This window comes from Cololabis saira, chromosome 10 (genome assembly GCF_033807715.1).
Source record: "Cololabis saira isolate AMF1-May2022 chromosome 10, fColSai1.1, whole genome shotgun sequence".
Taxonomy (NCBI): Eukaryota; Metazoa; Chordata; class Actinopteri; order Beloniformes; family Belonidae; genus Cololabis; species Cololabis saira.
Window position 1 is genome coordinate 27,648,138 of NC_084596.1, and position 22,373 is coordinate 27,670,510.

At 41.4% G+C, this 22,373-nt stretch overlaps 1 protein-coding gene across 1 annotated transcript in view; it reads left to right on the top strand.

The window, feature by feature from the left end:
* LOC133452757 (tensin-3-like) overlaps positions 1-18,265 on the top strand; it is a 30,870-nt gene extending 12,605 nt beyond the window's left edge. The window contains exons 12-26 of the mRNA XM_061732364.1: positions 1,990-3,174; positions 7,735-7,892; positions 8,485-8,617; positions 8,714-8,797; positions 10,840-10,951; positions 11,091-11,626; positions 12,855-12,941; positions 13,042-13,173; positions 14,757-14,852; positions 15,373-15,450; positions 15,639-15,716; positions 16,665-16,833; positions 16,918-16,986; positions 17,156-17,185; positions 17,317-18,265. Coding sequence (XP_061588348.1) covers positions 1,990-3,174; positions 7,735-7,892; positions 8,485-8,617; positions 8,714-8,797; positions 10,840-10,951; positions 11,091-11,626; positions 12,855-12,941; positions 13,042-13,173; positions 14,757-14,852; positions 15,373-15,450; positions 15,639-15,716; positions 16,665-16,833; positions 16,918-16,986; positions 17,156-17,185; positions 17,317-17,461 — 3,092 coding nt within the window. The 3' untranslated portion in view covers positions 17,462-18,265. The remainder of the gene's footprint in view (positions 1-1,989; positions 3,175-7,734; positions 7,893-8,484; positions 8,618-8,713; positions 8,798-10,839; positions 10,952-11,090; positions 11,627-12,854; positions 12,942-13,041; positions 13,174-14,756; positions 14,853-15,372; positions 15,451-15,638; positions 15,717-16,664; positions 16,834-16,917; positions 16,987-17,155; positions 17,186-17,316) is intronic.
* The last annotated feature ends 4,108 nt before the right edge of the window (positions 18,266-22,373 follow it).

A 22,373-nucleotide genomic window follows, 5' to 3' on the forward strand; every position in this document is an offset into this window, starting at 1 on the left:
ACTTGGTGGATTTTTCAGGGACTGACCTTTTCCGCAACGGCCGACGCGGTGAACACAAGAGCAGAAATGGTTTGACTGAGCGAGTTAAGAACATACTTGGTAAACCATCTCTCACTTGTCAGTGCAATTCAGATAGATAAAACTGTTTTTTAAAGCGCCCTTGAACCCCGTAATTGCGTTCGGCACATCTGTTTCTTTCTAGTTTTGTACATGAGGACAGCAAGCATGTAATTTCTTGACACGCAAGTGTGAGAGAAAAACAACTTTGGCTGCCACTTTTCATGAAAATTGCCCGGGGCTCCCGGCACAAGTTAATGATTCCTTTTAATTAAAAAGTGTCTTTTTACAGAGTGAAAACGTCTTGAGCTGCAGGAATTTTGTTTTCATCCTCTGATCCTCTTTTCGAGGCTGTCCTCTCTCTCTCTCCTTCTACCCCCTACCCCCCCAAACCTTTTCTCCCCAGTGGGGTAGTCCCCTAACGCAGGGAGGTAGGGTTACTTGTTTCCGCCAGCCCACCTCCTTCCCGCAGCCCCGCCTTACTTGTTTACATTCCTCTATCCTTATTTGGAGATCTCAAGCCCCCCCCTCTCGTTCCCGTGTGTAGAGTGCAGGCACTCTCATCTTCTCAGCAGAGAAGGAAAGCGGGACTAACTTAATCAAACTCTCTTGATTTGCCCCTCACTATTACCTGCTGTCACGTGTGTGCATTGTCTCTTAACCTCCTCACGTCTGCTTGCAATGGACACTGGGATTGTTTCGTGTGCCCACCTGGCACGGACGGTGAAGGTAAGAGCTTTTCCTCTTGAGACAGACTCGGTGTGGCCGTGAGAGGTGATGATGACACAGGTGACTCAGAGAAAATGGAGAGAATCAAGGTGAAAGGTGGTTGAAAAGCTGCACACACCTGGCTGGAAGGGCCACGTGAGGGGCTGGTCAGGAGCTTCCTGCTGGAAACGACCTGCATTGAGCTCTGAGCTCTGAGCCGAAGCTGCTCGAGACAGGATGCGGGTTTGTGTGAGTGGAGAGGGTAAAAGCCACACATAACAGGAGCTGAGGAGCAGAGCAGGAGGAGGAGGAGGAGGAGGAGGAGGAGGAGGGGGGCCTTTTATCATGCGTGTCTGGTATTCAGATCCTCTGGTCATGGTTTTACTGAAAGGCAAGTACTTGAGGCGGTAGGTTGAGGGAGAAGCTTAGGAGTCATGTTCAAGCGCTCCTTTGTTGGGGCAGAGTGAGATTGAGGCGGCAGCTTTATTTACTCCCAACTTCTAATCATTCGGCAGAAGTCTTCAAGACTGAACCTGATGTCTTGAATTGCTGTGACCAAATAACTGACCTGACTGTGATTTCTTTTTTTTTGGGGAGGGGGGGGTGGCTACTTCTGAGGATTAATGAGGCTGTTTGGACATATGCTGGGGGTCAAGGGGCAATTGAGAGTAAGTAAGGAGGCTTAATCGCAGCAGAGTGAGGAATGCGAGGGTGAAGAGATATCTCAAGCTGACTCTTGTAGAAACATGCAGGAGTTTTAACATCTCATTTGTAATCCATACAAAAGAGCACCTTTGGCTGTGTCACATGTTTTGCACTTGAGGCTTTGACAGTTACCCTGGTGGCCTGATCGTAGAGGATGGATTGGTTTCAGTTTAGAATATCAAAGATTTTGGTTGCATTTTTGTCCTGAAACATCTAATTACGTGATTTGTCTGCATTTACTAACACGATACACATCTTTTTCTCTGTCATTGTTTTAATGGTGCGGCTGTTTGTTCTCTGTTTTGTCTGGAATGTCGTCTTTATGCGGTGGAGGATGATTACAAGTGACCTTGTCAATCACAGATCCAGAATGTCGGAGTTTTGGGGGGAGGGACTTGTCTGTTCATGTTGGGAGTCTTGACTTTGTTTGTCTGTGTGAGTCCGCCGTCTTTGTGTCTATATGCGTGTTTGCCAGTACCAGCTGACTGTATGAAGCGCTGCATCTCTTCTATTTTGCAGCGCCGCACTATCAAGGCCTAACTCAGGACAAAGCAGCAAACAAGAGGAGCCTGGGCGGAGGAGGAGAGGCCACGTTGGGGCGCGGGGCCCGCACCACCTCCGCCACCTCCAGCCCCGACCACAGCGACCACACGCTGTCCGTCAGCAGCGACTCGGGCCTGTCCAGCACCTCTCTGTGGACGGACAAACCCGCGCCCGTCACCTCCAACAACGCCGTCAGGGTGAACCCGGGACCCAGCCAGCAGGAAAAGGTCCAGCTGAAGCGGCTCCTCAGTGGATTTGGTCTCGAGGACCCGTCGCTGGAAGAGATGGACGACCGAGGCCCTCGAGGGGGCGTGCAGCAGACGGGTCCTGCACAACTGCACGTGAACGGAGACGCCCGACCTCGCGAGAGGGAAACGGACATCCTCGACGATGAAGTCATCACAGGTCATGATCTCCACAGCGTGGACAGCCTGGGAACCTTGTCGTCCTCGTGCCACAAGAGCAGTCAGAACTCCCTGCTGTCGGACGGCTTCGGGAGTCCCGGGGGAGAGGAACACCCGGGTCAGAGTCACCACCTCCTGCATCAGACTGCTCCTTCTCACGTGGAGGAGTACGAAAGGTCCTACGCAGACGCTAGACGGGCCTGCCTGAGCTCCAGGAGTAACTCGGTGGCGTCCTCCAATCCGGGCAGCGCTCCCGCTCTCAAGCAGCACGTGTACAGACAGGGAAGCTACTCCACGCAGTCCTGGGTCCGGCAGCAGCAGATGGTCGCTGCCCAGCAGTTCATCTACATGCCGGAAGATCGGAGCGACGCAGAGAGGTTCTCCGGGGGCAAAGCGGTGAGCGCTGCGCCCAAAGAAGGCCTGCCTCCTCAACGACAAGACCCCGTCAGGGACGCTATCAGAAGCGCCGCCGCGCCTCAAAAAGACCAAGCGATGACGAACAATAACAACAACATCAAACGGGACGAGGAGTTCAAATCTCTCACGAAGGATATTGACAACTCCATTGATCAGCTCAACCAGCTCATCATGGACCTGGATCCCACGTTCATGCCGGCGTTGAGCCGCAGCCGCAGCACGTCCGTTAAAAAGAACGGCGGGACGCACCCCAACGGCTCCTTCAGCGAGTGTTCAAACGGCATCGATCTCAGATTCAACGATAGTAACGCAGCAACGCTGAAAAGCAAGCAGAAGACAGGTGAGCTACTCGGACGGGCCGGGCGGGGTGTGGTGTGGTGGTGTGGTGGTGTTTGTCCAGGGAAGGGGTTTGTTTTCACCAAACTACCTGGATATGACATAATCAAAAATATTCACATTATTTCCAGTAACGTGCAGAGAATCGTTCCTCTCCGACAGGCTCAGCTTTCCTTCCCCTTGACTGGAAAAATCAAGCTAACAAAGCGTGCCCTCTCTTCCTCCCTCCCCCCCCGGCGTGTTTTAGTGGCAGAAATAGCAGGGTTCTTGCCAAGATTTCAGATGTTTTCAGTACGTTTCTAAAGCGAGAGCACCGTTCAGACTTGTCTGCAGCTATCTGAGTGAAGGATCGGCTGTCCTGAAGCTACGTGAAAAGAAATCAGAAATATGCAGAACCAGAAGCTTTGAAAATGTCTTATAATCATGACATATAACTACAGTTAAAGATTTCGTCTGCCCAAACTCTCCCAGGTCCTTATTTGCGATATCACTGTATTAATTACGTCTTTTTGAACAAACAGCACTTTAATGGCTCTTGTATAATCAGTAGATATCCAGATATCCATCAATAATGTCTGATCTTACAAAATTAAGTAGATCTTGTGTCTCCAATTCATTGCCCCTGGAGCTTTAGTGTCCTAGACAAACATCAAGAACCATTTAGCATTTTTCTTTTTGTAATCAAGTGAAGCTATCTATGTCCTCATGCTCCAAAGATTGCAACATTTAGCTAATCCACATATGTTACGGTCTGTGTTCGTAGCTAAACTGAATGTTCGTGGTCGGTGCAGTGGCAGCGAAATGCAGTGAGGCAAAGAAAACCCAGAAAGCTGTTCTGGCTGCGTATACATCGGCCAGGGGAAGCGTTAGGAATTTCCAGAAGAGGAACAAGCGAGCCCGCAGGCGCAGTTTTTTCCATTTGATTCCAGAGGCTTACCTGTCTGCACATATCGACATCGCTTCCTTCCAAAAAACAACCACCAAAGGCTTCAGCTTTGTTCATTTGTAAAACAAGATGTAGGAGAGAAGGGATTGTTTGCTTTTTACAGTTCTCAGTTTAGAGTCATAGTTCAAAGCTCTGTTTGTATATTTGTGTTAGAATGGGAAGTAAATTATTTATACTGAAGAAAGGATGGTCAGATTGCTTCGATGTTGTGAATAATTCATCCCAACTCTTTAAAGCAAACCTTTTGCTTTTAATCTGTGTGACAAGACCGATTTTTATTTTTATTTCTTGAAACATGATGTTAAAGATTTAAGAGCCTGGTACAGTTAGTTTCATAATCTCTATGCAAGATTTGGCGATACAAATGCAGATGAATAATTTATAAGGAATTTAATCATTCACATTTCATTATTTCCATGATGCACCGCAGAAGTTTAATCAAGGTGTTTCACAACCTGAGGAAGGAACTGCTACTGATTTTCTTCTATGATAATGGACGGCTGTTGCTGGAATAGTTTTTCTCTCTGTGGAAAGACCTCATCCCTTGGATATTACTGATGTCCGACTGATTTGTACCAGTAACGTTTGGCCGCCTACCGTAGACTCCTATGTTCAGAAAAGGCCAGTTATTGATGGTTCCACCTCAGCTGAGATTATGGCCCCAGGTGTGTCCCAGAAAAAGATGAATAAAAAGAAAAGAACATCCATCATCACCTAAATGTAAAACAAAACTGCCTTCTAGTGCTGTTGCTGTGATGCAGCTTTTTCCTTAGTTATGATGCGTGCTGAGGATAAAAACTGCACCTCAAACATTTATATAGCTTCTGACACTGTTAATATCACAACTGGCGGGCGCAACGACCAATGTTGAGTCTCATTAAGCTCATTGTGATACATTAACATGCAAAGCTGAAGCGAACGCCCTTATTCTTTCCAGTTATAGTATTTACATGAGTCAAATATAGCATATTTCATTCAGGTCTGATTAATTACTCTTGCCCACCGTACTTCCTTGTAAGGGACATAATTAAGGGTTTTAAAACCCTTAATGACATCTGTGTCCCTCTGAACACAAAGCATTATTTGGATCCTTCGTTAGGCTCTTTTTTTTTTTGCAACTACAGTATACTGTTTTGCATTGACTACACCTCATGTGGCACTACTGTACCTCTGAGGTGGAACGAGCCAGTTTCTGCAAGCTCAAGGCCCCTTCCATCACGCCACCTACACAACACCTACCTGACTCATATGGCTCCTCCTGCCAGTGTTAGCCCATGGGAGGGCTAAGCCTGGTTGATCCGGCCGCATGGGTGATCCCCCAGATCTGGCTCCATTAACCCACGCGCATACGAGGGACGCTGTACTCCTCCTTTTAACTTGTTCATACATGCATTTGAATCGCTCATCCAACAGGGTCAACCTGCCTTGAAAGACCTTACAAGGGGCAGCTGCTCCTGACAACATACTGTAGCTCCTAGGATCATTCAGGTGTGTAAACCCCCCAAATGAACTTGACCGTGGGGTTTAGCTTTCTAGAATATTTGAGTTCTTACCAATGCTCTCATTACAAGACTAGAGATGTCACGATGACTGATCCAGATTGAGGTCTTTTGGTTTATATACCTGAATCACCTTGATTTAGTTACATATGTGCAGCATGTTGATCTCTGCAGGATTATTGATTCCCATCATGCTTGTGTTGTTGGCAGAGATTACAGCCATGACGGGGGGGGGGGGTCGCTTAAACCACATGTGTTGAAATGTCTTTGCTGAAAGCATTGTACCCTACATGAACTTATCCAGCTTTATTTATTTATTTATTTCAGATCCCCATTAGTTGCTGCCTCAGCAGCAACTATTCTTCCTGGGGTCCAACAGTACAAATATACATTTCTATAAAACTTACAGTACAAAATGTTAGTTAAACAGAATAAAACTAAGTAGATAACAAGTACAAAGAACAACAACTAAAAAGAAAAACAAGACAAAAAACAAAAACAAATAAAAACTAAAGATAATAATAAGCAGAAAAAAATGAAAAAACAAGAATTTTTCTAAGTGAAAAAAAACAAATAACAACCAAAAACAGATAGATTAAAGATAAATCCAAGTACAACTAAAGATAAATAAGTTCATACTAAATGAGGCAAATACAAAAACAAAAACAAAGAAACGTATTTCAATAGAAGAAAATTTAAAAATAGTGAAAATAACCGGAAACGTCACAAAACCTCAGCAAAATAAAATACTAAGAATTGAAATTAAATGCAGAACAAGAAAATATGTTTATTTATATAACACCTAACTCAATTAAATCAATAAGCTAAAACCATTAGACACAATCTAAAACAACCAGTTTCTTTTGAACTTCCTTTCTTAGTCTCCTCTTGAAGCCAACTCTAACTCTCTATCCAGCTTTAAGGGTCATTTAAAACTGGCTGTTATGAAAAGAAGTCAAAAGACATGGCTGAGAAGGTTTTGTTGTAGCACTGCATCCCAGCTATATTTAGACGACAGGAAGTCATATTCATTTTTCATCTTGAGGGAAAAGGAGCACGTTTTGTTTCATTTAAGTAAAGACAGATATTACTTCTGATAACATACCCGGATAATACGACAATCAGTAGTCAAAATACTTCTTGTCCAAGTTGACTCGAAGGGGCCAAGTAAGTCACTCTGCAGTTCCTCTACAACTCCTAAACACCAGAAGAAGAATGTATTCAGAGGAAACCGAAGACAAAACGAGTGACCTTTTTTGATAAATAAAGTATAACATGTTGCAGGGTTACATAGCTGTCCGATTCACCGTTCAGCGTGGTACCAGTTTGGCACCATCTTTAAATAATTGAATTGTTCTAGTGTGTGAAGTAACAGGTCAAATGGAAAAAGAGCAAAGCTGGGAAGGTGAAAGGGGGGAAATATTGCCGTCTATGGAAAGCCTTTGTTCAGTGAATCGACTCCCCTTTCAGAGGAGGGCTTAGGAACCGATTGGAACCAGGACAGTAGTCCAAACAAATGGGCCAGTCAGCTTGACCCAGCCGTGCATGTAAACGTACCGACTGTCCCTGTCAGCCATGCTTGCAGCAGACCAAGTGAATAATGATCTCAGGCATTAGTGCTTCTGCATCATTAGCATTCTTTAGGGTTGGGAGGTTGGAGCTCGGCGGGAGGGCTCAAATTAACACTGTGGTGATAAGTGGCAGCGCTTCCTAGAAGAGTCACAACATTGACCCCCCCACCCCCCCAACACACACGCGCTCTCCAGACACACACACAACCCGCTGGTCACCACCAGCCCACCGTCCAGACCTCTGGCATTCCTCAGCTGTTCTCATAAAACATAGCGAGAGGCAAACCTCGGCCGTAGCCGTGGGATTTCTGGCCAAATTTGCCCTGTCTGAAAACTAGGTGAAGAAGCAAAGGTAATCAAAAGCTTTCTTAAGGTGGAAAAGAAGGGAACAAAATGCCACAAAAGCCTGAAAGTTACCGGAGGCCAAGGCAGTGTTATTTTCCCTTTCAGCTTGTTTTTCTGTGCCAACTTCCCTGAAAGCAGTGATACCGATTAAACCTGTTAATATTTGATGACCTTCTCGCTGGTGTCCACCTGTGTGTACGCAGCTGTCGAGTCCAGTGATGGGCGAGCGGGTGTAACGCGGACTCCAAGTTTCCAAGGAAGGGATTTAATGGATCACACAGGCTTATGTAACTCAAGGTGGGGGGAGACGGAGGAGTACCGGGGCCCGAGGACGTTTCCCCAGCGTGTCCCGCAGTCCCAGGTGAATTCAGCGCATGTGCACACTAGGGCTGTGCGATTAATCGATTTTAAATCGTAATCGCGATTATGTAATTAGAACGATGTTAAAACGTGAAACTCGTAAAATCGATTTTTCACTTTTTTTTTTTACCTTGTCTGCACACATATTAATGATTGATGGAAATACCTCTCAATACCTAGAAAATGTCTTGTTTTATTCAATTGGAAATATAACTTACTCTATGTTTGCAAGTGCTGATTTGCTGATTTTTTTTTTTCAGAGATAAAACTTTATATTTTATATTTTTTTAAACTTTTTTTCAACTTATTTTACAGAGTTTTGCACTTTATTCATTCATTTTTGGTTTAATAAGAGCAAAGTTTGCACTTAAAGCCCAATGGGGCAAATGTTCAATAAAAAAACTGCATATTTTAAATAATTTCTTTGCCTTTTGTCAATTCACAAAATAATCGTAATCGAAAATCGGATTTTGAGAGAAAAAAATCGAGATTTTATTTTTGGGCAAAATCGAACAGCCCTAGTGCACACGTTAGTCTCTTCTCTTGTGTCATTCTGCCTTAAGCTGGGTTACATTTGTGTGTTTTCCTTGCAGAACCACATATTCTACAGAAGTGACGTTGCAGATTACAGAGTCCAGGGCCCAGATGTGGACGGCGGAGTCGAGGCTGCCAGTGAGATGACTCCACCCACTCCCGCCTTCCCCATCTCTCCGCCGACGCCTTACGGTGAGTGCGGCCCATTTTCACCATCGTAGTTACCGGGTTTCTATCTGACAATTGAACTGTGTGTGACCTTCGTCCCATCCTGGTGTGTGTTTACAGTGAAAAACATGTCAGAACTGACCGACCTCCGGCAAATCCCGTCTCCCGGCACGCAGTCGTACGGAGGCTTCGGCACAAGTCACGGTGGGTTCAGAATTAATCCAATGTGCTGTCCCGCTCATCGATTTGTAAAAGGAAAACATTCCATGAAACTGAAAGAGATTGTTTCGGGTTTGATATATCTTAACAGTACACTGTTAACCCGAATAAGTTCAAAGAACTCAAACATTTTTGTGTAACTGATTACACCAAAATATTTAAGTTATATTTTTAAATGATTTAAGTTTCCACAACTCCACAAAATTTTCTATTTTCCTCAACTCATAGTCTGTGGGAAATACACTCAAAATTGTTTAATATTCCTCAGCTCAGTCAATAATGTTTGAAAAAAATGAAAGCGACACCACTGTTACAGTTCAACCATTTTTTATTCAACACAATGTGCCACAATGTGTGAGATTGTTTCGGGTTTGATATATCTTAACAGAGGTTGCACAAAAGACAAAAAAAAAAAAAGACTTTTTTTTCTTTTCTGTATCTTTATTCTTGCTTGAACTTCAGAGAACTTCTTTTTTTTTTTACCTTGTCTGCACACATATTAATGATTGATACCATGACGGTAGAAACCAAAGGTATATATATGTGCATTATTACTATATTTAATATATATACGTATATATACGCATACATATGCATACACATACATAAATATACACATACAAACTTGAACTTGAACTTCAGAGAACTTCAAAAGAGACGTTGAGGGAGAGGTACATACTTTGAGTGGTGGTGACATTCCTGTTGGTTCATCTTGTTCAGTATTTTGAGGGAAAGGAAAAAAACAAAGAAGGGAGATTCCTAACCGTTCTCTGAACTTGGAAGAATGTCCTTGTGGTAATGACTTGCACAACAAACTCGTCATGTCAGACCTGATGCACAAACACAATCTCAAGTGGCACCAAACCCTCCTTTTTCAACCTCTTATTGGCTTGTTTCTATGGAGATCTACAGTATGTCTAAAGGTTGTGAGGCCTGGGAGCAGATCTGTGCTCCCACTGTGCCTCCTTCTACCTTAAGCATCCTGGCACCAAGCCCTGCATTCAGTTCTGCTGCGTCTCCATGGTTACCGTGGGTCAGGAACCTGGTATAGGGGAAAAACACAACTTTTCTTCCCCTGTGAAAGTGTCTCTGTGTATACAGAGGGGAAAAGGGAACGTGGATAACTCATCAGTCTTTTCAGCTTTGCAACTATGATTTCTGTAAAAGTAACTCAGAAAAAACTGGAGACCGAGTTAAAACCTTTTGTGTTTCTGTTGATTTGTATTTGTATTTGTATTTATTTATTTAGCACAATTTAAAAAAATAGTGCAAGGAGGGAACGAAGCCCAGAGGGCTTGTACAGAATTCCACCCCGTCATCTACTGTAAACAGAAAATTAAATGTACAAACATAGGAAAACTCTAATTATAAACATGAAAAGAAAACAAGGATACATAATAGAGAATACATTGAGAAATTAGGACATGAGATGTTTTTTCAGCAATTTTTTGAAGGATATAAATGACAATGTGGACCTCAGAGACATATCTAAATTGTTCCAGAGTTTAGGACCTCTAAATGAAATATTAAACTGATGAAAAGATGTTGGACAGAAGGGTAAATGTAGATTGACACTGTGTCTAGTTGAGTATGAATGCAAGTCAGATGAAAAACTAAAGAAATTATGAAAGGTGTCCGGAAGATCTTGCTTATTGTTTATAAACTTGTGCACAAATAAACATGAGTGAAAAACATTGAGTTGATTTGCCGCTTGAGGCTATACCCGACTTAGATAGGAATTATGATAGTATTATTTAAACTTCTAGACGGTGACCCTGCTCATTGATTTACTTTATACTGCGTATCGACTGAATAGCTCAAAGCCATGTGGGGTATCATTAGATTTTATCTCCACTAATCATATAAAAAGCAGAGCTTCCTTTTGTGCTCCACAGGGGTTGTTTTTTTTCAGATTTTCCTTGGCTATATATTTTATTTTCCATGGTTCTCCTTGTTCCAAATATGTTTTTTTTCTCTTCAAAGAAGAAATGCCATCAAGTGAATTCTTCTGTTTTGCATCCACACAGCGCCCCAGGGATGTTCTGATATCAGTCACGTTGGGATGGAAACTTTACCGGAGTCCTCCATGAACTGCCACAGGATGCTAAGTTCTGCATGTTCCCATCAGCAAACTGACAGGTAAAGATCTGACTTAGGGCATCATTCATTTTTTTTTAAATTTAGTAATAGTTTTTTGTTTTTACCTGATGGTAAAAGCAGATGTTTCATAAAAATCATCATAATCATCGATTATTTTCTTCATTTGCTGCAACTCAAGCTCTTCCGTGAACCAGCCTTGGCCAGAACATCCCCTCCTGAGCCGGCACTCTTCCCTGAGCAGCTGTGCGTCCACCCGACAGCCCCTGCAGCATTCCCTGTCCCTGGACTACTGCCACCACTCTCCTCCGCTGCACCACCCCCACGTCCACCCTGCTCCCAACGCCCACAGCTCTCCTCGCAGCAGCCAGCGGAGCCGCATGGCCTGCTACGCCCTCAGCCGGAGTCCCGCTCAAAGCTTTGACGAGCACGAGGACTCGGGCCAGTGCTACGGCACGGCCTGCCCCAGCATGGGCATCGCCAGGGGTCTTTTAACCTCCTTGGATGGGCAGAACCAGTCACAGACTCCTCCCATGCAGCCCCCACTTCTGCCGGAAAAGAAGCGGGTGTCGGATGGAGAGCATTCACTGGGGACGGCTTCTCCGGCCCTCAGCGGATTTTCCAGTCCACACAGTGGGAGTTCCTTGAGTATTCCTTTCCCCAATGTGCTGCCCGACTTGTCGGCTCAGATGCCACACGCAACCTCACCTTTGCCAGGTAAGCTAGGGGTTGGAAGAAGGTACACTCTACCATGCTGTTGGCTTTTCCTATCAGGAAATAATAAAATCCTGGTCTTTACCAGGTCATGAAATTAGATATTTACCAAATTCTATCAATCTTAGGCAAGGCAAGGCAAATGTATTTATATAGCACAATTCAACACAAGGTAATTCAAAGTGCTTTACATTGACATTAAAAGCGGCAAGACATAATTAGACAGTAAATAACAAATAAGATTGAAAAAAATAAGAATAAGATGATAAGAAAAGAAGTAAAATAATGAAAAGCACAAGCTGTTAAAAATAAGGGCAGTAGAATACAGCAGGTACGTTTAATTTAGGAGTACGCTTGAGTAAAAAGTAATGTTTTTAACCCTGATTTAAAGGAGCTGACAGTTGTATCTTATCTTAATCTAATCAATCTTATATGAACAACACATAAAATCACCCTTCATAATTATTTATTTCACCAAAAAGGAGCCAATCAGAAGCAGCATGTGCAAACTAAATAAATAGCTTGTAAAAGCACCTTTAGGGACAATAACATGTTTTCAGATTTTCCTCGCCGCTCTCAGACATTGCTGTGGAGCAATTCCGGCTCAGACTCTTGTTTACAACATCGCTTTGACTTTATTGAGGATTCCTGTAGTTTGTTTATGCACAGCTCTCCTAAAGTCCTGCCACAGCAGTTCAGCCGGGCTGAGGTCAGGACTTTGACTGGTCCATTGCGACAGCTTGATGCTTATCCTTTTTCAGCCATTCTGTTGTCGATTTATCCGAGAAACATTTGCTTGCTTTAGGTCATCGTCCCACTTGATTATCCAGTTTGAGCCAAGTATTAACTTCTGCACAGATGCCTCATATTTAAGTACATGAATAATGTATGTAAAGAGAGGAGTTCATGGTGGACACGGCTGACTGCAGCGTGTTCAGATCACCACACCTGTGGATTAACACCAAATGTCTCCATTTTGCTTCTTATTCTGTGTAAAGGACGTTGTTCCAGGCGTCATGTGGTTTAATGTGAAAAACAGCAGCTGTATTGAGTGCTTTTTGGTAATGGCCGTATAACCTTTTTTTAATTAATAGGCAGCCGCAGATTCTTCTCTAAGATCTCTGCCGACGTCTTTCCTCCAGATCAGCAAACTGCCAAAACACAAGCTTTTAAAGAGGTCGTAACACATGTTACTCAAGTATATTTACCTAATAATTACCCTGTTTTCCAGATGTGCTAGCTGTCAAGCAAGTTACGGTCAAGTTTGTACAGGACACATCGAAATTCTGGTACAAGCCAGATATCTCAAGGGATCAAGGTAGGAACCCCACATTTGCTTTTTCTGAGCATCAGCCAGGAGCCCACCTTTTTCTGCCTGTTTTAAAAGTGTTTTTTGTTTGTTTTTTTTCTTCATTCAGCTATTTCAGTCCTGAAGGACAAGGAGCCGGGCTGCTTCATCGTGCGGGACAGCCACTCCTTTAAGGGGGCCTACGGTCTGGCTATGAAGGTGGCGACACCGCCGCCGTCAGTTCTCCAACAGAGCAAAAAAGGTACGGTCCATGTGGTTAGGGCATGTTGATGTAAAATTGGTTTGTTGGAAGGATCATAGGAGCAGTATTGATTTATTTGATACCACTCTTGCATTTGTTCATTATGCACAGAATCGTGTGGTACAATTAAATACTAAAAGACTGCAGAAATGCAGAAATTCGTTCCTTCCGTCTTCAACATTCCCCTTTAAAATATCTCGCTAAGTTGCTAAACTCCCCATGACACCACTTCAGGCCTTTGAGTTGTTAGGATTGTGCACATTGTTCCAGACAGAGCCGTGCACATCCACACGAGTCTTGCATGACACAACAACAGCCGCAGCATCTTCAGTTACAGCCCACTGTACTCACCCGCATTGTGGAACCTGAGAGTCCCCTTCTCTCTCTGTTTGTGTGTGAACTTTCATGATTATGTGTTTCTCTCCTGGGCATCACCGCGACGAAAACAAGCGGACCTCTCTTTTCCCGATAGTCTTCGGTGTACGGCTAATGTTTCACCCCCCAAACAAAGGATATGCCGGCCCCATGAGCCTGTTCTGATCCCAGGGCATTCTTTAGGGAAGCTCCCTGCCCCACATAACTGTTCGATATAAAAGTTACAGTATATTCCCCTAACCATTGTCAAGATTGGGGTTTTTTTGTCTGTTTTTTTTATAGAAAGAAAACAAAGTCTAGAGAGGAAACTGTCCAAGCATTCTCTGGCTATGTGTCAACGCAAAAACAAAGACTGACTGAGCTATTTGCGACAGAGATTCACACATGAATTTTTGCTGAAAGACAGCTTTTTGTCCTTTTTTTTCTTAAACAGTTTATATATATATACATATATATATATATATATATATATATATATATATATATATATATATATATATATATATAAGCAGGTGTGTGTGAAGCTCTTGTGAGTCAGCGTCTTCAGTCTTCGGTGTCTGCAGTAATTTTTGGTAATCTTCGGATTTAGATAATCAAGCAGGAATTCTAATGGGGAGCTTCGACAACCGCTATTTAGACTTAGGACCATCAAATGAAAGGAGTTTTACCTTTTAAAAAACCTAAAACCTCATGAAGTTCATAGTGGCTCTACTGAATGCATTTATACTGCATCACATGCGCCAGTTACGTTAATGTCTAATGTCTACTTCAGTGTTGCTCAAATGGAATAAAATGCACTTATGATATCAGGAGAATCATCATTCTATAAACCTACTGTACATGAACATGTTTTACAGGATCAAAACAGTTAGTGATGAATATGTTGTAGTTTTTCGCCATGTTGCGCACTGAACTTCGGTTACTTGAAGGAAACTGATAAATTCTGGAATGATAATATGGTATTTTTCCATTGATCTGAGAGCCCTGTAACTCCTTAAAGGTGTGAAACCTAACCCACCTCAAGGAGCACGGTTTTGTCCGAGCCTTTGTGTCGACATTCCTCACGTAGGATTGCTCTTGCACCTCTTGTACCGTGTGAATGTGTCCACTTAATATGTTTCACATAACTAGTGACAGCTGTGATCTCACGCTTGGTGGTACAGTGTATCTGTGGTGTCAGGCGGATGACATCTCCATGTTTCTTACAGGGGGAGATCTGTCCAACGAACTGGTGCGCCACTTCCTAATTGAGTGCACGCAGAAAGGAGTGCGGCTGAAGGGTTGTCCTAATGAGCCGTATTTTGGTAAGCACCTGTTCGGTTCAAACCTGCAGCCATCTTACAGGAGTGACATTTGTTTGAGTACGCTTTAAATACATATCGAGACTTCATGAGCAACACTGCCCTCTGCTGGTGTGTTTGCTGCATTGGTAGTTTGTTTTGTATAATCCCAAAAAATACTGTACAATGAGGTCTAGAGGTCCGTGTACTGTACTATTATCCTTTTTCTTTCAAATTATGTCATATTTTTCAGTACGCTCAATAATAATTGCATGTGTGTGTGTGTGTGTGTGTGTGTGTGTGTGTGTGTGTGTGTGTGTGTGTGTGTGTGTGTGTGTGTGTGTGTGCGTGTGCGTGTGTGTGTGTGTGTATGTGTGTGTTTTATAAGGGCAGTGCAATAAATAACTTGATCCTAATGAATGGTTTATCATTCTTTTATCTTTACCTCATTCTTATTGAGGTAATGATGCAAGACAGTCAGTGGTGCTTTGTGAACATTCCCAGTTAACTGTAATTTTGGTCTCACATGCTATTGTTTTTACAGGAAGCTTAACCGCGCTGGTCTGTCAACATTCAATCACTCCTTTGGCTTTGCCGTGTAAACTTATCATACCTGACAGAGGTAAACGTTCACCCACACACATCCTGCACATTTTATTTTATTCAAGATAATGACCAGGAAAGAAAGTTGCCATTATTTTAAGTTGTGTTGCCTCTCCCAACTGACAATCATAGCTGACTGTTTTATGTGGCCGTTTAGTAATTATAGCTGTTGGTGTAGCTGTTGATCTCCGATGTTTTTGTTCAAAGATCCTCTCGAAGATGTTGTGGAGAATACCTCCCAGTCAGTGACAAACTCTGCCGCTGAGCTGCTGAAGCAGGGCGCAGGTAATGTAGCATCTTAGATCACTCGCTGTTAATAGACATTATGAGACATGCACGGAGAGACGGTAAACACCGACACAATCCCTCTGCGGCAGAGGTGTCAAAAGTATTCACATTCATTACTCAGGTAGAAGTATAGATTCTAGAGTTTTAAAATACTCCTGTAGAAGTTGAAGTATCAACTCAAGTTTTTTACTCAAGTAAAAGTATAAAAGTACTGGTTTCAAAACTACTTAAAGTATAAAAGTAAAAGTAATGTAAGGGGGAAAAAAGCTATTGAAAATGAATGCAATGCATCTTAGTATAATGCAAATATATTAAAGAAGCATATATGTGTACTATTGAGCATTAACATGTGTTTCAGAGAGCAGAAGATATGATGACTAGTTGCCTATAAGTATTGTAATGGTGCAAAAAGTCAAACTTCATAGGCATGTTATCATTTCTCCTAACCTTTATTGGAATGTACATCCAAGTTTAGTTGCAGGAATCTGAGGGAACGGATGTAAGAACAAAACTGGACAAGAACATCTGAAACAACCACAACCAAATTCACTCTATCCGGATGGAGCAATTTAACTGGATAGTTTTTCTTTAAAGGCCGAAATGAAATAGAGTAACGAGGCTGTTTTTAAAACATAAGGAGTAAAAAGTACAGATAATTGCGTGAAAATGTAAGGAGTAAAAAGTACAGATAATTGCGTGAAAATGTAAGGAGTAAAAGTAAAAAGTCATCTGAAAAATAATTACTCCAGTGAAGTATAGATAACCAAAATTTCTACTTAAGTAAGGTAACAAAGTATTTGTACTTTGTTACTTGACACCTCTGCTCGGCGGTGCCCTCGCTCACTTTTGGAACCAAGCAGTGTTCTCCGTCCTGTTGTCGTGCACTCACTCTAGTTGTTTTTTACTTTGAAAACCTAAACTTTGAATGTGTTTTTGTCTTTACAGCGTGTAATGTGTGGTACTTGGGTTCTGTGGATATGGAGTCGCTAACAGGCGGCCAGGCAGTGCAGAAAGCCACCAGCATGACCCTGAGCGTCAACCCTCCGCCGACCTCCACGGTGGTCCACTTCAAAGTTTCCTCTCAGGGAATCACCCTCACGGACAACCAGAGGAAGTGCGTAAAACATTTGCCTCAACACCCTTTATCAAAGCTACTGTACGTCCAGTCATCCTAATCATCATTTTTGTCTCTTTTTAGACTCTTTTTCAGGAGGCATTACAATGTTAACACAGTGATATTTTGTGCTCTGGACCCAGATGAAAGAAAGTGAGTGATTTTTTTTTTTTGTTTGAATATTTGTGGTCAGTATCAGTTCTGAGAAAAAAATGTCATTATTCCAATCAGGCAGAAAAAGTAAAAGAAATGACTCAAATCTAGTTTGATTTTAGTTGTATTTTAGGTGTTCTGCTAATAACAGTCTCATTACTGCTCATAGGTGGAAGAAAGACGGGCACCCGTTAGCAAAGTGAGTAAATGATTATAATTTTCTCCGGGGCTGCAGCCAGAACGCAGCTGAAGCAGCTATTTTTAAAGACACTTGGTCAGTTTGAGGTAGGTGACGGTGCTGCTGTTAACCACTTTGCTCCACCTTTGCAGAATCTTCGGTTTTGTGGCGAGGAAAACTGGCACTTCCATGGACAACGTATGCCATCTGTTTGCTGAGCACGACCCTGAGCAGCCAGCCAGCGCCATAGTCAACTTTGTATCCAAGGTGATGATTGGCTCGCAAAGGAGCAAGTAAGAAAGATTGGATCACCTGGATAGAGGTTTAAATGTTGACAAAGACTGGACAAAGGACTACGGAATAAGGAGCAAAGCTGGTGATGACATGGACTTTAACCCTGGATAATAACTGGATGTGGCAGACGGGCTAATGATTACCATCACCAGACTTATTTTAAAAGGAAACATATGAATGCTTCGCTTTTCTGTATGAACCCTTAATTAGCCAGGAAAGGAAAAAAAACAATATATATAAATATGTATGTACTGTAATGTCTCATAGATAATTATTAGTCCAACATTCAGTACACGATGGCTGCTTTTCCAGTTCGTGCATAGCATTTAATGGACAAAAACAGAAAGCTCTACGTTGTTGTTTATTTTCTTATCTTATATTTAACCAAAACAAACTTCATTCAAGCTATTAACAAACTGTACAACTGTAGGTAATCTAGAGGCACATTTGTGCTGCAGCTGTCCAGTATTTCAGTACAGAGTTATAAACAAGGAAAAAGCAAATAGCAGATATGTGTTATTTGGATTCTGGAACCAGTGGCATTGCAATTATGACTATGTTTCCTTTTTTCTTTTTTAATCTATGCAATGTATATATTTTTTTTACACTATGGTCCTCTAAACATGTGAAGCATGTAAGTGGCTTCTTTAAACTCTGTTAGATTTTTGAACGTGACCACTTTAAAAGCTGTCTCTGAGATTTTTATACAAGCATGAGTGTATGAGCGTGTGTGTTCACATCAGAGAAACCGTAGAAAATGTTTTAATGAAGCCCTTATATATACAGTATATATATATATATATATATATATATATATATATATATATATATATATATATATATATATGTATGTATTTAAAAAAAGTGTGTATATATATATATATATATATGTATATATATATATATATATATATATATATGTGTGTGTATATGTATTTTTAAAAAAATGTGTATATATACAGTATATATATATACAGTATATATACATTTGTTAAAAATACATCAATACTGTGGAGGGCAGATGGAACAATTGGTATTCTATTTATTACTATCAAATGTTTCTATTTTAATTGCTCCTTTTCCAGTAAGAGCAGGTATTTCAAAAAAAGGTACTTTTTAAAAATCTACTCTGTTATGTTTTGTTTTTACTCAAATTAAAAATAGGCTGCTGTATTGGGAGAACGAATGTTTGCAGGAAGTATGGGAGAAAAGGGTTGCAGTTGCACAAATACATGTATATTTTGTATTCTGCTTACTAAACTAGTCATCTGTCAGTGACATATAAAATATACTTACTCTGGGAAAACAATAGAGCTTTTAATTCTCCAAGTTAACTGTGTACATCGTGTATTAGATGACTATCGTGATATTTTTGTACTTTTCTGTGTTGGGTAACCGCTGTATCCAGAGAGGGATGTACAATCACAACAAAGCTATTGGTGTTCTTGCATTGATTATGGGAACACTGTTTTATTTGTTTTTTACTTATTATCTGTACCTCATAACTATGTCATCTGTGTCTCTGTGTATAACATGTTACAAGTGAACAGCTTATGTGTGTTCTGATATTGAATTGTTCGATTGTTGTGTAATTAAACAGTGACATATTATTTAATTTTGATAAGGTCGGTTTATTGCAGTTGCCAGGCAGTTGCCAGGCAACCGGCAAATATTCGCAGAAGCTACTGGTGGAGACCTGAGGTGGCAACGCAAGAGAGCAGGCTTTGATTAAAGAAACAATGCTTACGTTTGTTGGAACGCGAGAGGTGCAGACAAAAACCTTTTACTTTGCTTCATTTATCGCTATTTATGTTTTAATCCAAAACACATTGGCAGATTAATGAATGGGTGTTTGCAACCACAAGTCCAGGCCCAAAGAGACACGTGTTTATATTGGTATGTGAAGTTACGCCATGTCAGGTTGCACAGTGAGATGGGAGTGGCGTCTTGAGAGGACAGGTTTCTGCTTATTTGTGCTTGCATCACTCTTCTCAGGTTAGGTTTAATTTAGCTGAAAGATTAATCAAAATGGTCAAGTGAGGCGGCAAAGGGGACAGACGGGGAAAAAGAAAATTGATCTTATAAAAAAAAAAACGGATCTATACATTGATGATGATTTATGTATTGGATTACCGACTTAATCCAAGGAAGCTCAGAGACATTCCTGCTGCAACTCTTGATCTTTGGTTGTTCAATTTATAAAGAGCAACACAAACTTGCTTAAAGTCTCAAAGACTGATCTTCAGGTGCTTGTAATCCATAGTCAACAGACACTTGTTTCTTGTTGCCACAAGAGGTGCCATGTACTGCAAGGAACTGGTTCATTGAAGATATTTAAGATCTATTTAAGATCTATTTAAGACTTTTACTCAGGCATGCAATAATAAATAAACTCCTTATTTCCCAAACTTTCCCCTTAAATTAAACTGCTCATACAAAACTATGTCGTAAAATGAAGGCATGTGAATCTAAAACTGCCGGTGAGTGTCTGCATCGTTGCGTTTTGGTAATGGTATACTCCTCTGCATATACATACAACGCTGGTAAAAAATATGTACAATGAAATGAATAACTTCAGTTCAATTTTGCAGCCAGCAGAGGACAGTACTGACAAAAAACCTTTGGAGTAGCACTGTGGTTGTAGGGGTTGTCAGATTTAATTTATTGACTTGTTGCCTCTTGTAAATGAAATAATCAAAGGAGTCTTTAAAGAGCTTAGCGTACTAGCACATCCATATGCACGCATGCAAGGCCTCAAGTGAGAAGTGCTGTAAAATCAAGTTTTTACTTCCTCACAAGTTTGTACAGGTTGCTGTAATGATCTGGAGAGGGAATAAAATTGCACAGCCTAGCCTTAAAAAGGAAAGATCCCCCCTCCCCCTCTCCACCCCATACTGTCCTTTGGCAGGTGGTGAAAGTGAAGAATTCCCGGGGAGGGCAGGAAGGAAGCAAAGGCCCAGGTGTGGCGTGGTGACTGCAGAGATCCCAGACCCTACTTCATGCTGTTATTTAGTGGCCTTGAAATAAAAAAAAGGAGCAGGGGGGCGGGTTGGGGAAAGTCCAACAAGCTGTTCAACAATACAGGAACGTGTCAGGAAAGCCATTATTTCACACATGTAATAACACGCATGCAAAAGATAAGAAGATAAGTTATGGAATAATTGCTTGGGGGTCTATATAAATAAAATTGAATTGAATATATATATATATATATATATATATATATATATATATATATATATATATATATATATATATATATATAAATCTGCCATAACACAACCCTGTAACTGTTTGAGGGTCACACAGATCTAAAAATGTCTACGGTAGTTTAAATAGGCAGAGTACACTGATGACGTTGCTGGAGTCACTGAAAAGTGAATAAAATCTTGACACTGACGTTGCAACCAAAGAGCACAAGTAATTGAAAAGGGATGCTCATTTCTGGCAACACAAAAATGCTCTCAAGTGGTATTTTATATTTCAGGGGTCGTTAAGTATTAAGTATTTGCAGCTTCTTCCATCCACCATGCTTAGCGCGTGCATGCTTGGCTGGTTAAAATAAACTGTTGTGAGGATCGACTGATGTAACTCCTGCTTGCACGTACTGTAGCACGTAGAGGGAAGAAGGCTTAATTAAGACTTTTACAAAACAACAAAACAGCAGCATTACAATAAATTTCACAGTTTCACCAGTCTCTTTAAGTTACATTATGCAGCTAATGTGGATGTGAAAGGTCTTATTTATCATGCTGGCAGAACTCATTCTCATTCTCTGAGCGTTTTTATGGCCACTTAATTGGAGAGGTAGGGGTCATATTTTTCCTCTGAGGCAGAACAAACGTTGAGGGACAAAAATAGAAAGTTCATTATGGGATGGCTGCACAATATGAGGCCCCTGCTTGGTTTTCAGTGGAGACCAAACCTGAAAAGGATTTGAGGACACCAACAATGGGCTTTTATAACAGACCTCATGAGATAAAAACATGAACACACTTCAAAATGTGTCAAGACTGCAATTGTTTTGTGCCATACACGGAAGGAGACAAAGGAGTATCTGATTTATTGATATATATTTTTCGAGAGTCTGGTGCAATCATCATAACTTTTTATGCTGACTGCTCAACAACCAATAGTGATAAATTTCCATCTTTTCTCTTCATTTCAGCCAAAAACCTCAGGTCACATTCAGATGAAGCACAAAACGGCCTGCATCTGCAAAACACATTGTTCCTTTCATGAACTATAATTTTTCATTGTTTAAAAGAGAATAATAGATTGCAAGTGTCAATGAGGGAAAAAAGGATTTCATGACTGTTCCAGAGAAAATGATATTTTCTGATGAATTTCTTTTAGTTTAACCATTTGTCATGGCACAAACACTCAAAATTCCTATTAATCATATGTATTATATAAATGATGTATTTTTTCATTAAACGACACAATACTTTGCATTAAATTCGAAACTTTTAAAACTGCAAAAAAGTTTCTAGATTTGTGTAATTACTATGTTGCACATGAGAGTAAATGTGCATAAAGGACTTGCGTCGATGTGTGCTTAAATGTCGATTATGCCTAGATTAGACATAGGAAGTGGTGGCAATCTGGGACCGGGGGGTATGTGGGGGGGGATTTGGGACCCAAAGAGAGCGGCGCCACTTTCAGCCCAATCAGGCTGAGTGCTGAGAGTTCCTTTCCCTCCGCACTATACTCTGCTCAGGCATAATTACAGCTTAGGACTGCCTCGGGGGCCAAGCCTCCAGAAATGGGGGCCATGACAACTCCACAACCAGACCACTCCAAAAAATGATTAACCGACCCTGGACTCAGATGAAAGGTGGCCTCTGGCCTCGTGGCTCTTTATATTGTTCACTATTCCGACCACATCTAATAATCAGAACATAGTTGAAGTTCA